General features: G+C 39.9%; 1 protein-coding gene across 2 annotated transcripts; it reads right to left on the bottom strand.

Annotated features, from left to right (window-relative positions):
- Positions 1-13,570: 13,570 nt before the first annotated feature.
- Positions 13,571-14,781, bottom strand: LOC306703171 (otoraplin-like). Of its 2 annotated transcripts, none has more exons than XM_079169040.1 (4): positions 14,553-14,781; positions 14,255-14,394; positions 13,924-14,034; positions 13,571-13,816 (listed from the first exon to the last, which is right to left on the bottom strand). In XM_079169040.1, exons 1-4 carry the CDS (start codon positions 14,665-14,667, stop codon positions 13,793-13,795), a joined length of 390 nt encoding a protein of 129 aa, XP_079025166.1. In that variant the 5' UTR covers positions 14,668-14,781; the 3' UTR covers positions 13,571-13,792. The 2 variants fall into 2 exon arrangements, with proteins under 2 accessions (XP_079025166.1, XP_079025167.1); XM_079169041.1 differs by having other exon boundaries at positions 14,255-14,373.
- Between the last annotated feature and the right edge of the window lie 104 nt (positions 14,782-14,885).

Genomic DNA, 14,885 nt, shown 5'->3' with positions numbered 1-14,885 from the left:
TCAGTGAAAAGGGGCATATTTGATGACTGCGGCACAGCTGGTCTTTTCAGTTCAGCTATGAGGACTCGACAGTGGTCACCTAATGTGACATGTCATTGCCCTGGCATAAATAAAGATGCCCCCTGAGCCCCTTTCATTCAGTGGTCCTTTTCAGAATCATGGTTCTCCAGTTTACAGAACTCCATATGTGTTTTTATACACGAGCATGTGGACTGTGCAGCAGGATGTTTTTGTTTTTCTACTTTCAATTTAACACCGCTGTTGTCATCAGTCGGAATTCATTCTGTCAGCCCCTAAAAGCCACATTGTCTGCAGGGTTTAAGTATCCAGCTATCGCAACTAAATGGAGCTAAAACAAGATTTACAAGAAATAGTCCTGCTCATCAAGTATTTAGCATTGCATACATTTCAAAAGACGGCTTTATTTAAACCAAAGTGAATTTTGAATTCACTGAGGCAAAATGATGAGTTGCGATCATTTCACTTCTTCAGTGAAATGTGAGATAAAAATGCACATGGAGAGAATTAGAAAATCCTCATAAAATATGCATGTTTTTTGAACCGTGTTTTGTATTTAAAGCGTTCATTTCTGTTAAGTCAGTATGCACCTCATTACAAGATGTTAATCCATCATCATAATGGCGTACTGGCACTATTACATAATGTTGTTAAAAAAGGTGTGGTAAGGGAGCACAATTGCATGTGAATCAGTTCTCATAGAAGTCAATAATGAAGGTGGATGTTCTATGAGTGGACCCGCTTTTACTAATCACTGTTTCCATGCTCCCTGCAGACCTCCTCCCACACTCCTGTGATTCTACAGCCCAGAGATTATTTATTTAGCTCGGGCAAGCCAGCAACCTTCCCTTCTCCGTCAGCACACCGTTCTACACTGCTGAGTCCTCGTGACTGATCCACACTTGTGTTTTAACTGCTGATTCACATGTAAAGTATTCCTCTCATCGTATATGGCTGGGAAACCTGTAATGAAAAGCTACAACGTCTTCTGCTGTTAGACAGTTTCTTTTTCAGACAAATCACTAAGAATTGTTTACGCCCACTCCTCTCACTGTTGTGAGAGGAGTGGGCGTTTGTATGCTTTTAAAGCTACTCCATCTCCCACTGTGTGAAGTAATACTCAAAGACTATACCTCCTGTGCTTATCGAAGGTAAGCCTGTCATTTATACAGAAGGAAATGGAGTCAATTCGACATGGTGGAAATCATGTCACTCATTTGTGAAGTATATAATCAAGTTGGTTATATTCATGATATTACTCAGTGCAAGTTGTTCCTGATGTACAAAGAAAAATCTGTTAATGAACTAACTAACTAACTATAATACAGAATACTCTTATTATATTACCTGGCATCATCTACTGTAAAGATGATGCTGGGATCCAGGCAGGCAGCAACTTCCGGGTCTGAAAAGTAAAGCCAATATTGAGGTGACTTAAACTTTAAAAATAGCCTGTGGTTGCAAAAAGATGTCTGATTTTATAGAAGTCTATGAAAAAATGACCCTACATCTCACATGATGTATTACCTCAGTAAACATGAGTTTATGGTCTCAATTGCTAGTTTGAAGTCTTCTTTTATAGTAGAAAGAAATTAATTGAGGCTTGAGCCTACAGATTCGTTCTTGTCCTTCAAAACAGACGTTTGACTAAATAATCCTGAACACACAGTCTAACTTGTGTGTTGTTTCTGAAGCTTTAAATCATGTGGTCCACAGTGGATGGCTGAAGAAGGTCAGATTTTTTGAAATTCCAAGTAAGTACAAGTCATCCTGGGAAAAAAACAATAAACTCATAAGGTTTCAAAATCAATTAACCACTTGCTTTTATTTAATAACCAAATGTTGCGTCATCCTACTAAACCACGTTATGAGTGTTTTGACAGTGTCTGCAGTGATATCCGAGACTGCATTTTCATCGAAACCAAATATTAAATCTGTATTTTCAAGTTGAAATAGTACATATATACAAGGATAACTGCACAATAGGGGTTTGGACAACAGGTTCAAACATCTTGTGCCCTTTGAACCCTCTCCTTACATGAATGAAAGCACAAAGATAGGTGTTCAGCGCTTCCCTGATAGCACTGAGAGGATTTTTACTGCATTGGAAATGACTCAGTCCTCCTCATCTTTCATATTGGCTTTGGGATCTTGTTTTCTATAAAGAGGCTTCATAACACATTAAAGATGAAACTGTTTGTAATCTTTGGTTTTGCAATTTGCAGACTTTATTGAAAACAGAACAGTCCATAATAATAGTAATAATATGTTCAAATGGCAGCACTTACTGTTGTGGGATAGCTTTCTTCCAAATAAACGTATAATATAAAAAAGATATTATGGATTAATTGTTTATCTAAAGCTCTAGAGACTTTTGGAAATATATTTTATTATATACAGATATTTACTGTGTTGTTTCATACTTTATGATTCGGCAACTTTATATTACAGGCTGTGCAGAGTTGACATAACATTAATGGAGTTGTTAGAATCCATTGCTGTGCAGCAGTGTTGGAGGAGGAGCAGAAAAACATGGATCTTTCATTTTTCATACTCGCCCGAGGCTGGAGTGGATGCAGGCTGCCTGTCAGTGTCTCTGCGGCGAGTTTCTGTGAAAACAGGAGAGATTAGACTGACCATACAAGCTGATAAGCATGTGCACACATCAAAACACGAGGATCGCAAAACCATGACAAAGCCTCCGCAACCTTTACGAACAAGCTTTCAACCACCCTGGAATTGTTCGCCAGCTCGCTAGTATTGATCTTTCACTCCTGCACTGTGTTTTCAATGCTAAAATAAATCTAGAAACACTCAATATGTGAGCAACAATTCGTTTTTTAATGCATTTTAATTGCTAAGTTTACGAATCATTTTTGATTAAAGATAGATCCCCATTCCTCTGCTCTCATTTAGATGCTGATTTAACCAACGCTCTCTAAAATGCAAACAATCACTGATAGAGAAAGTGAGGGTAAACTCACTTGGGATTCCTCAAGTAAAGACCTCTAAATGGACCCATCATTCTACAGTGTCCCTCTATATTAGTGGCGCATAAATTAAGAGTGGCACAGAGAAAGGCAGAGATAAAAAAGAAAACGCAAAAGGCCTTTCTTATCCCTCCCCGTAGTTAAGCTGTCATTTCAGAGAGGCAGCTCTATACTCTACTGCTCCAGTGCCGGCCAGTGATGTGGGACGGGATGTCTCTGAGTGAGTGCGGGATTGTGGGTACAATATCCGCATTGATTGTAGTGCGGATAGTGCCTGTAGCTGCTCCGCTAATGGTCTATCTTTTTCTCAGTGTCTCTCTGCTCCACTCTCTCTATGTCATAGGACGCCACTGCCTGCCTCTGGTTCTGTGAGATAAGATGCCGGCCTTCCCAGGTAGACAGACATCAAAACCCACAGACTTCACTGCTCTTCATGGTGACAGAGGGTTGACAAGTGATGTTATATCATTACCCCGGTGTCATTCAATCATTCAATTTGGCTTCAACTGTGGTCTTCTAGACATGAGAGCGGACTGTTAAAGGATTCTTGATTCAGTATATGCTTCGGTTGTGACATCCTGGATGTGATCAAAACGATATATAATGGGCATAAATTGTCAAGTATAAGTTTGCACGAAAGATGTAAAGTCTCCTGATTCTGATATTCAAGCGTAATCTCTCTTTGAAGTGAGGCACTGTGGAACTAGGATTTAATTGCAGCTACTCTACAAGCAGATTTGGCCGTAACACTGTATATTACCTGTATATCTTCGATAAGGCCAGCTGGATAAGCAGTAAGCAGGGAGCAGAGGGACAACACAAGGTTATGTTGGGCCTGATGTGCTGTGAGGCGTGGCAGACAGCAAGGCCAACTCAGGTGGAAACACCGGCTCGATTTGTCATGGACCAGAAGAAGATGAAATTTAACTCATCACTCTCCCCAACTCTTATGTCACTCTGCCCTCTCTCTCTCTCTCTTTCGCTCGCTCTCTATCTCTCTCTCCTTCTGAAAATCAGGCTATCATCTAAAGTTTCCTCTTCCCTCCATCTCCTGTTGCCATGTAAGAGCTGTTTACATTCCTCCTGCAGGAATGAGGGAGTCTCGGGAAATACTGTCCTTTGCGGAGCAGGTAATTCAGGTTACCACATCCCATAACTTTCATTTGTCCAGTGATGCACAGCTGTGAAGTTTTGCTAGCACATTTAGACATTTTTGACAATCCTGCCTGTGCTTCTGCTTTAAGCTAACCTTGATCATAACAGAAATGTTAAAGTCTATCATGTTGTCTTTTCCTAAACAGGGATGTTTCATTGTGAGCAACTTTCACCTCATACTGGACATAAAGCTGCAACTAAACATGGACATTTTAATATGATTAGGGCGTTACCAAACTCAATATTTGTATTCAGTGCAGGCTTAAACAAGTAATTTGCAATTCAGCCAACACTAACATACTTAATGCTACAACATTCTGGCACAGTGAAAATATATATTTCAGGGCCATTGGGCTATCAACATTTTATTTTAACTCTGTGCCGCTGCATGCAGAGTTTAGGATAGTGCACCTTTTGTGAATTGCCGCCATCTTGTGATCATGACAACCCCAGATATTACTGGATGGAAATACAGGAGCTGATTTCACGGTTAATTATACACCTCTTCACCAGCAGAGAATAGACAAATCAATGCAGAATATGTTACTGGAGACCTACTAAGTTTGATTGCTAATTTGTCTGGGACAATATACTAAGTTTATGATACTAGTTAGCAAATATTTCTATAATAATTGTGTCATATTGCTAACCATTTCCTCTATTTTTAGCTCTTTTAGCTATATCTTTAGCTGCATGACGAGATCACAGGTGCATAGCAGCAGCCTGTGGCGCACAGACCGGTATGATTGATACAAAATGCAGAGCACCAATGTTGCCGGGCGGCAGCAACAGCCCGCTGTGCAACAGATCAGTGGTAGGCTCCACCATGATAAATCAGTCTCTAAAAAAATATTTGTTCAAATGCTGAAAACGGTGAACACACGTACAACTCATCATAATGTTATTTCAGCAGCTACGTCATGTTTTATTCACCAACTGGAGAGATAAAGTATGCAATTGTTTTCCTCTCCAGAAAAACATCATTTATTCTCTCTGCCCAGCTCCGTCTATAAATCCCTGTACAAATGAAACACAAACTTGCCGGGTTCGTGCCAAGGCTCAGTATCAGTATGGGGAAAAATGTCCTATATTATTAAAAACAATCCGTAATCGCAGCCTGTAGCTTTGCAGTTCGCAAACAGCAGAGAAGGTTGAGCAAGAACAAATGTACCGCCTGCTTTGTTATTCAAAGCATATTCTGAATATAAATTCAGTTTAATTGGAAAAGAAAAACAACTGTGCGGGCAAAGATTATGCATAATCACAATAATTAGTTCCCTCTGTGTATTACTTATTTCGAGGTGAGTATTCTGTGCTGCCTAATGAATGCACCACCTAGGAGGGAATAAAAGGACATGCAAATTAACGTCAGAGATGAATCACGTTCATCAAGAGAGAGAGGATGAAAAAACATTTTGTCTGATTTTATGAATTAGCAAACTCACTCTGAAGAAAATATATTTAACCATCTTCTCGAAAATATCAATATAATGTGTATGGATCTAGCGACTTACTTCACCAATTTGTGTCCAAATATATAAATAGTTTGTGCTTATTTCAGAATATTTGGTGAATCTGTGAAACATTTGAACCTAACCATTATCTTTCTACACATAATGTACAGCCACTTCTTTCAAACGTCTTTGGGTTCCTGCATTGCTGCTAATGAAACACATCAGTGCACCAAACTGCAATAATTTGATTGTTGTCACTGCATTATTGTCCAATTGGCAGTTTGGAAAAAATGTTGATCTTTCGTTTTCAGTAGAGAAGCACAACATTGTTTGGGTTGTATTTTGAGCAGAGTCCATTCACCAAGAGCTACTGCTCGATGTCTCATAATCAGCTAAATGATGTCTTTAGAGTCTACAGCAAGTTTGTGAATGAGCAATTCTCAAATGGGAAGCAAGCATTTATGCCCAGCCTGTATTCAGAAATGATGTTATCACGTCTGCAGCGGTTTGATTGCCATTACTAGTGTATCATGCCGAGTGCCCCCCAACATGCCAGAATCAAACACCTCAAACACATTTGCTGCTGATGATTTTGATTGGACACTGTCGAAAACATTACTTGAAAGTAAATCTTCCTAATCAAGCCTCCGGAGCTGGACCTGGTCCTCAGCCGTTCACAGCACTGCCAACTTTCCCATTTCCTTTCAAACGCTTATTAAATCGCCAGCCACCTCCAATCTGATGTCTGAGCAATTATCAGCTTCAGCCGGGCTGTGTCGTTTGACGGTGAAGTGTTTAACATTGCATGCCTTTTAGTCAGATGAGACAGCTGTGACCTTTGCACAACAGGAAATAATCACCATGTTAACTGCTACCGTCACAAACCCTGTCCAGGGTCCATGTCCTCTTTCAAAACATGCATGTGCAAAAAAGAAAAACCTGGCTCACTCTGAAATTCTTAAAAGAGTGCTTTCCATTTGTTTCTGTTAGGTCAGAGTCATTAGAAACTGTGTGAGACTGTGTTTGAGAAATCGGAATATTTACCGACAGGATATTGTATCATGACTGCACAGCTAGAAATAGCTAAATGAACAGCGGACAGCATCAGTTTTGCTAAGAGGCAAATGTGACTGACTTCAGGAAAAAGGACAGGCCAAAGTGACCTTGGCTAGCAGGAGATGATGACGGTGAGACTGTATTACGCAAACAGCATCAACAGCGTACCCAGCAGTCTCTGTGTGTGGGCTCCGATGCTCTTTCCATTTTAAAAGAACATTAGGGCTAATGGTAATGGTATCTCAGAGGTTTCCAAGCCTCTTTCCAGTACTGCCCTATAGCAGCCAGAGAGCATAGTCCATTAAGAAAGCAAACAATGGATATATTTCATAGGCCACACAGGGCACAGGGTAAAAATGCCACAAACAATTAATGACATATCATGTGATTTAACTATTTAGTAATGTTTTAAGTTCCGACGTAATTCTTTGTTAACGCAAACAAATGGCCAGGAAGAAATTAATGGAGATTAATGGAGGAGATTTTCTGAGGAAAGGGGTGATGAGGAGTAAACATTTCCAGGAATTCAGACACAAAATCATTAACACAACAGCTTGACATTTAAGCATCAGTTACTGCGAACAAAGGTTACATCGGGCGAAGAGAAATGCTGTGTAAAAAACAATCTATTGTATGTGTGCATAATGCGTGTGGATGAGCATGTTTTTCCATGCAGCTCAGCTGAGAAGGCTTTTTCCGATTACATCCTTTGTGCGTGAATGGCGCACACTTAATCTGCAGCTGTGACTCTCCCGGAAACGTGGAGTTTGACACCTTTCATCCGACTCTTAACACAGATGTGAGAACCTGCATCGTTTGATCCAGCCTGGGATTAGTGAAGGCCACAGTCTCCTTATGGCTCAGTAACTGCACCGAGTTGACAGCAGTTTAGCGATAAACCTGCCATCCTGCCTACAGACCGTGAAGTCAACGCAGCTAATTAGCAGTTCTGTCCTGCATGGACTGATTCATTTGTTCAGCGTAGCCTCATTTATTTAATCGCGGAAAAGGTTATTCATTTGCATATACTTGTATTGTTTTCACTTCCTAACTTTACCATCCATAGCCACTTCATTTCAGATATGATTCAAAGCTGTTCACTCCGTTATAAACAGTCACCTGTGCGGTGGATGATGAACAATTCTTCCTTCAACACCTTCCTCACAGATCGATCGTGCCATTGTAAAAATAGGCAGCGAGTAAAGTGTGTAAATAAACCCCGCTTCAGTAGGGTCAATAAAACTACAAGCCGAAATGCATTTAGAGATCCTCAATGAGAATCTCATTGTTCATTCTACCCCTGCGATTTGCGAGGATACCCCAGCCAATCAATACAAGGACCATTAGGCTTAACAAACCTGGTTCGTCCATAAACTGCCCACAGGCTCTGTAAAGCAACAACATGCTCACTAGGCCAGCCTGCTTACCTGTGAGGGCTTAGAGGTGCATACAAAGTGGTTTGTTCAAAGAAATTCTCACCCAATGCATTCTGACACTCATTTGTCATTCTCACATTAATGTACACATGTTGACGCAGGTCAACTAAATGCAATAATACCTCTAATGTATGTGTGTGCATGTGCTCTCTTTATACCGCACTGTTTGCTATGATTTGACATTTAGCAATTGGGGTAATACATGACCATTTTTCCCATAATGATATGTTCTATTACAGCAGTTGTTGTTGTTTTTTTTAACATTGTGAGTCTTGTCACTCTCTGGCAACAAGCTTTGGGTGGCTGCAAGAGTGAGATATGGAACTTGAAAGAATCACGAGGAAACCTAATGGACGAACGGCGGCCTTCAGCAGTGTGCTACACAGAACACCAGGAATGAGAGCTGCTGTGCTTAAAAAAAACCTACAGTGAATAATAATTCAATGATCAAAAGTCCCCACTGACAGCAGAGCTATACAACTTTGGAAGAATGCTGTTTATTGTTATTCAATCACTCGCCATTGAAGTATATTTATTTAATTTTGAGTTATACTATGACAATGATGAACACCTCATCATCTAAAAGTAATAAACCATTTAAGGCCATTCTTCCCACTTTTTGTGCTTAACAATGCCCATTCACTATTGAATTGTATTGCTTGATTAAAATTACAATGCGTTTTACTTAATATAACAACATTGCTGTAGACAGTTTGTTTTTAAAATACTAGGAAATTATAGAAATGAAGCACAGCACATGCAACTATACAAAACATCACACTGGAACATTTAGCCGTGTGCTCACCCACATACGTGAGCGGAAGCGCACTGAGAAATCCTGCAACACACAATTTAGTTTCACCACTTAATTGCCTTACTTAGCCTCACTGCTTTTGTAATGGGTAATTGGTTGTCATGACAAACACTCAGTCTATTAATAGCACAGGGGCTTGTGCAAAAAACCTCTGAAAAAAAAATCATTTGAAGAGAAGACGTAGAAGATTTCTGATCAAAGCTTTCTGCGACTCCGAAAGCTAGAGATAATCTGTCCGCCTGATTCAGGGAGACTTCTCAGGACAAAATGGACCCCGGTCATTTAAGGACCCCAACAATATACTGTCTTATTGAGAGAGCATTATGTCTCTGTTGGTGTTTTAATACTGAGAGAAAATGTTTCAAGCAAGTGAACAAGCAATGCAAGGCCGGGTTTGTGTTTCATGATAACAAAACAAAACCTGTAAATCTGTAAATCTGTGAGGTGACCCCTAAATCACAATCATGCATGAAGGAATGAATCGAGGATGTCTTTTGCTGACAGCCCGCTGACAGTTGCATTGATCAGAGTTAAGTTAACTCAGCCCTTACTCTTTTATGTGTGTTTGAAATGGCAATATTTTGAGCACTTACTGAGCACTCACTTACACATTACGTGTCACCGCATTGTCTTAGAAATCTAAATCTGATACGATGCGCGATGCTAAACTCTGCAAACCAGCCCGGTAGAGTTTGCTGGAGTATAGAAGGCTTTTCTTAGTGATACCTAAAAGATTTTCTATGTCATGGCCCATATTTTTTTATAGAGTATATGGATTTTCAGATCTCAGAACAAGACTTATACTTGAGCCACTTTCCTTTAACTATGCATTTATCTTTGTCTATCTCTTTTTTTACCTAATGTCCCCATGGTATCATTCATTTTCTGTCTTTTTCTTTCAGCTCTTTGACCTTTGACCTACACACTCTTTATTAAACAAATAGAGACGGTTATCTGCTTCACACAAAGTGTCTCTTGGATCATGATTGAAGGTCCGCTTACACACGGCTAAGCCCCCAAAAACCCACACCCATTAACACACACACACACACACACACACACACACACAGTAGCCTTTCCCTAAATCTTTTTGTAACCACGGTGACAGGCAAAACAGAGAGGAAAAATGGAAATGGAAGGAAGTTGATTACCTTGTGTGGGGAAGAGGGTTTATTCAGGTGTGATGGAAATGTAAGCGACCGTAATGATGAAGAAGAAAATTGGAGCAACATGAAAATGATCAATACCTCACTCACCAACACTCTGGGAAGACGTTCTTTAACTCTTTCTGACAGTTTTCCTCTTTTTAACCCCCAGTGAGCCCATCCTCTTCCACACACACAGTATGTTGTTCCTTTTATTTCAAAATACAGGCTCAAATATATTCTCCAAAACTACTTTTTCCTCTAATACAGCAGTAACCCTCAAGTACTAGATAACATTGTTTTCTGAGTTTGGAGGGTTGAACACACATTAAAAGAAATCAATGGTTTCTTTGTGCGGTTCTGTGACAGAGAAAATGGGTGGAATTACACTAGCTTGTGCAATTATATGAGTCAGCTATGTAACAGAGACAGAGAGAGAAAGAGAACGAGAGAGTAAGATAGCAAAGAGAATAAGTGCAGCTTCATCATTGAAGCTGCACTTTCTTCTCGATGAATTCAACACTTCCATTGTCATCGTGTTATCCTTGGCATGTAACATCATGACGTGGCCAACAACATTTTTGACACAAAACTGGACTGACAAATACATTTTCAAATGTAAAGGATATTAATCAAGTGAGAAGGACGCCGCTGATCCTCAGGCAGGAGGCAGTGATTGATTCGTGCTGACTGATTGATTGATTTAGTTCAAACAAGCAGCGAGCTGGCATTTTCTGACGCACTTGAAGAAAATCTGCACCGACAAACCCTATCATTCAAGCGTCGCGAAAACACTGCTGTTTAAGTCCGTCACAACAGACACATGCGTGCATGCCTTTTCCTCGAGTCATGCATGACACAAAGTCTTCCATGCCATACAGGATATTAAATGAATCCTGAGTAAATACCTATTATCAGGGAGACAAAGCCTCTTGTTTGGAAAGAAATGAGCTGTCATGCCATGCTCAGGGAGCAATATGTTTGCGCTTCAAATGTTCTTTTAACATCTCTTTTTCCATTCATTCATGAATTCTGCTCAATCTGACACCATTTTTTTCAGAGCCAGAGAAGGCTGCTTTTCTTCCAGTACACTGTGCTGGACTATTTTGTTTACCCAGGAACTTCTCCCACACAAATGTTTGTGAAATGATCTTTTGCTGCTTTTATTTTCTTCTCACCTTTTTATAATTGCTTCATCTTTGATAAAGAATCCACGACAGTTGTTGGATTCAAGAAGAAATTTGACTGTTCCCATTAAGAGCGGATGGACAACGTTTTTGTTTCGCAAGTGAGTTTTTGGGATGTCAAAAAAACCCACTTATGTTTCTTTAGTCACGCTCAGATGCTGACCGGACCTGAAGCTTTCTCAGCTCTACAGGGCACTGTGCTGCTGGGCTTAGAGGTGTGGCTGTGACACCGGATGGAAAAAACAAAACGCATCTACTGCGGCCTGCGTTTGGCAGCTGCTCCTTTAAGCTCACACACACACACACACACACACACACACAAGCACATACACAAACATGCACACACATCAATTTCTTCCGTCACGATATCCCTGCCAGTCACCATGGTAACATCCTAAAACTACAGCTGTCTGACGGGGGATTGATGGAAGACAGGAGTAACTTACTGTGATCTGTGTAATTTGAGGAGGAACCGCAAAAGATGCTGAGCTTTGGGACAATTGTTAGTAATAACCATTGAATTCCGCATCCAGTTCCATACTGTGTAATGACGCCAATTTAATTCCAATACCACCACATATTGAGAGAGACGCTATTTTGCTGAACCGAAATGACTTCCGGAAATGTTTCCAGGAAACATTTCAATCTTCTCTTCTCTTTTCCTCTCTTCTCCCCGGTCCAACAGACCCCTCAGACGTGCCCCGGGAATGGTTTTGCTGAGTGACATTTTGTGGTAGACGTCCCCATTCGAGACAGGTTAATATTGATCTGGGCTGAGAAGGGAACGGGAGATTGATCGTAATGTGTGACAGCCCTATTTCCTAAACTCGTAAGCATGCCTCTTTAAAAAGGCCTCAGGTCAGAGAGAAAAAAAACTAATCAATGACCCCCGCAAATCAATGCATGCTGCAGTTATGTAAGACACTTCCTGAGATGGCAGATAAATTAAACAGCAGCTCAGAAGAATATCACCTAAAAAAGAATCTGATCAACGGAGAACATTTGATTGAGATGTTACATTCACCACTGTTTCTGGTTGGGTGCTATGACGCATATAGAAGAGATACTTATGATTCAAAACCAATCAAAAAGAGATTTGAATCATCCTTTGGAAAGAGTATTAACTGCAATATGTCAGGCCATATTTAATCACAATAGTTCTCTGAAAGCTGCATGTGTGTGTGTATGAGACAGACAGACAGACATAGATTTACAGGGATTTAGAGGGATGTTACATACGAAATAATAATCACACTTGGGTATCTCATAATGTAATGTAATGTAACTTCACCATGAAGTAACTTCCTGACAACTAAAAGCAAAGCTACTAAGGTCATATTACTCCGAGTGGCAGGTTATAGACTGTGTAAGTTTTTAAGGAGCTCTGGCATGGGGCGCTGATATTTCAAAGCAACCTAATAGGATCCACTTTTGTAACAGTATTTGCACAGTAATGGTGATTTTGATACTTCAATTTAAATAACCTTTTAAAAAAAATGTTAATGTTATTTTGTGTAGCCCAACCAACAAAAACCTCCCTATTTCTGGTAATGAGATCAATTCAGTAAATTAATTGCTGTCTCATATCTCAGAGGAAAGACGCATCACTAAATTAAAAAAACACTGAACACTATATAAGCCGTTTGTTTTATAGATTGCTGTCATTTAGCTTTGATGCATGCAGAACGGTCATGCTAATAAACGGGAGAAGAGAGAGAGAGAGAAGCGATGATTGAGTCAGGGTGAAAAAACACACACGTGTGTTCACACAGATCAGAACGGTTTGTACGGTACAATAAGATGCTCCAGTTGTTTTTGGATGGGTCTGTTGGAGAGGGGATTGTGGCACATTAATTGGCTATAAAAACTTAATACAAAAAAATTATCATGTGTTTACTAAAAGCTAGCATGACTAATTGGGTATATATATATAATGAAAGGATTTCATGATTGCCTTTGTGCAATCATTTTTTTAAAGGGCATGTCCTTTGAAAAAGAGAAGATAAGAAGCCAACATCTCTCCCTGCCGCTCTAGAATGTAACATACTGCGTACAATGCAGGTACGTTTCAGATAACAGTGTAAAGAAACCTTGAAAGTGCAATAAAAAGGCTCCATCGGCATTACAAATTGAACTTAATAATAACAGGAGAATATATTCACAGCTATTTAAAGTAAGTAACTACATGTGTCAGCAGACATGTACGATAAAATTGCAATTACCCATCCTGAAAAGTCTAAGTAGGAACCTGTAAAAACTAATTATTATCTTTTCAAATAATCAACATTTTGGATTGACATGCATGAAAAAGGGTTTATTGTGTCTTATTAAGTGTATCGTTAAGACAAAGCAAGACAATCAGACTGTGGGTCCACGGAGGGCTGAGAGTGTCCAGGTTTTCGTTCCAGTTGGAGACGACACCACAGGATGTCTGGTGTCCATGGTCTGACACCCTAACTCGAGAATACTCTCCTCTATGAAAGCCGGAGTAACTTAAAGCAAGACTTTAGAAGAAAGAGGCTTCAGTTTGTCACGTCTTAGTCACAGTAGAAGTCAACGTTCTGAAAAAAAAAAGGCAAAACAAAATCTAATATCATGAGATAAATGTTGACAACAACCTCTTTTTGTTCCAGAAAATGAAAATGTTTATTTCAGATATTATACTCACAGTTGTGGGAATCTTAACTTCGTCTTCTGTAAACTTCTGTGTCTCCTTCACTATAGTTGCAGGAAAGTATCCAATGATGCCCATCTGGTGCACATACCGCTCACTGTAAACCTGCCAGTAAAAATAACATGGACAATTTAACATGCACCACATTATATAATATGCTTTATACATTTAACCTTCCTTACTAAACTCCAAGTAATATTTGCTTGTTCATTTCAACTACAAGACATTGAATATTCAAGAAAATGTCTTTCATCCTGCTTTGCATTTGTAACTGATTGTAAGCTGCACTGCTGATAAAAAACACATGTAACGAATATTCACATACGCTGCCAGACCAGAAGACTCCGGCGCCCTCCTCTGGAATGAGTTTAGAATACACATAGACCGTCTGACCCATCTTGATGTTGATGAATCTGCAGTCAGGAGCTGTGAAGTCATGCAAGGCTGTGGCCATGGAGAGAACATCTTATAAAGCACAGAAAAAAAAGAGGAAAGGGAAATATAAGTTGAAAGAAAGTATATTTGATAAAAAGATATCAAGTACATACATTTCATTGCATTATTTTAATGTTTTAGTTTTCAGAATACACACTGCGTCATGCTTCTCCTTTGTTCTGACTTACGTGAGCATTCTGCATCTCCACATGTCTTGTTGTCTGCTAGTTTATCCATACTGACAGCCCTCGCAGTTTGGTGCAGAAGTCCCATACAGAGCAGAATCCCCAGTGAATAACACATGCTGACCGAAAGAGCAGAACCAAGGATGTGAATTAGGGTGTTTGAAGGAACTTCAAGCTGTAAAAATCCCAAAACAGTCCTCTCAGCCAGGAGTGAATGGGCTGAGCCCCTACATCAGAGGTTGCCTGACCAATCGGTGTTGAGTTTCAGAAATGCCGCACTGTAGAAGTATTCATATCCCACAGGGGAGTTGGCTGACTTTTCTCAAATACAGCAAA

Source organism: Pholis gunnellus, assembly GCF_910591455.1.
Source record: "Pholis gunnellus genome assembly, chromosome: 11".
NCBI classification, from domain to species: Eukaryota; Metazoa; Chordata; class Actinopteri; order Perciformes; family Pholidae; genus Pholis; species Pholis gunnellus.
This window is presented reverse-complemented; position numbering and strand designations above follow the sequence as displayed.

Coding starts and splice junctions, on each gene's coding strand:
- LOC306703171 (XM_079169040.1), bottom strand. CDS start 14,667: ATGTGTTATTCACTGGGGATTCTGCTCTGTATGGGACTTCTGCACCAA. Junction 14,035..14,254: donor GAGTCTTCTGGTCTGGCAGC/GTATGTGAATAT, acceptor TTTTACTGGCAG/GTTTACAGTGAGCGGTATGT. Junction 13,817..13,923: donor AAGTTAAGATTCCCACAACT/GTGAGTATAATA, acceptor TTTTTTTTTCAG/AACGTTGACTTCTACTGTGA.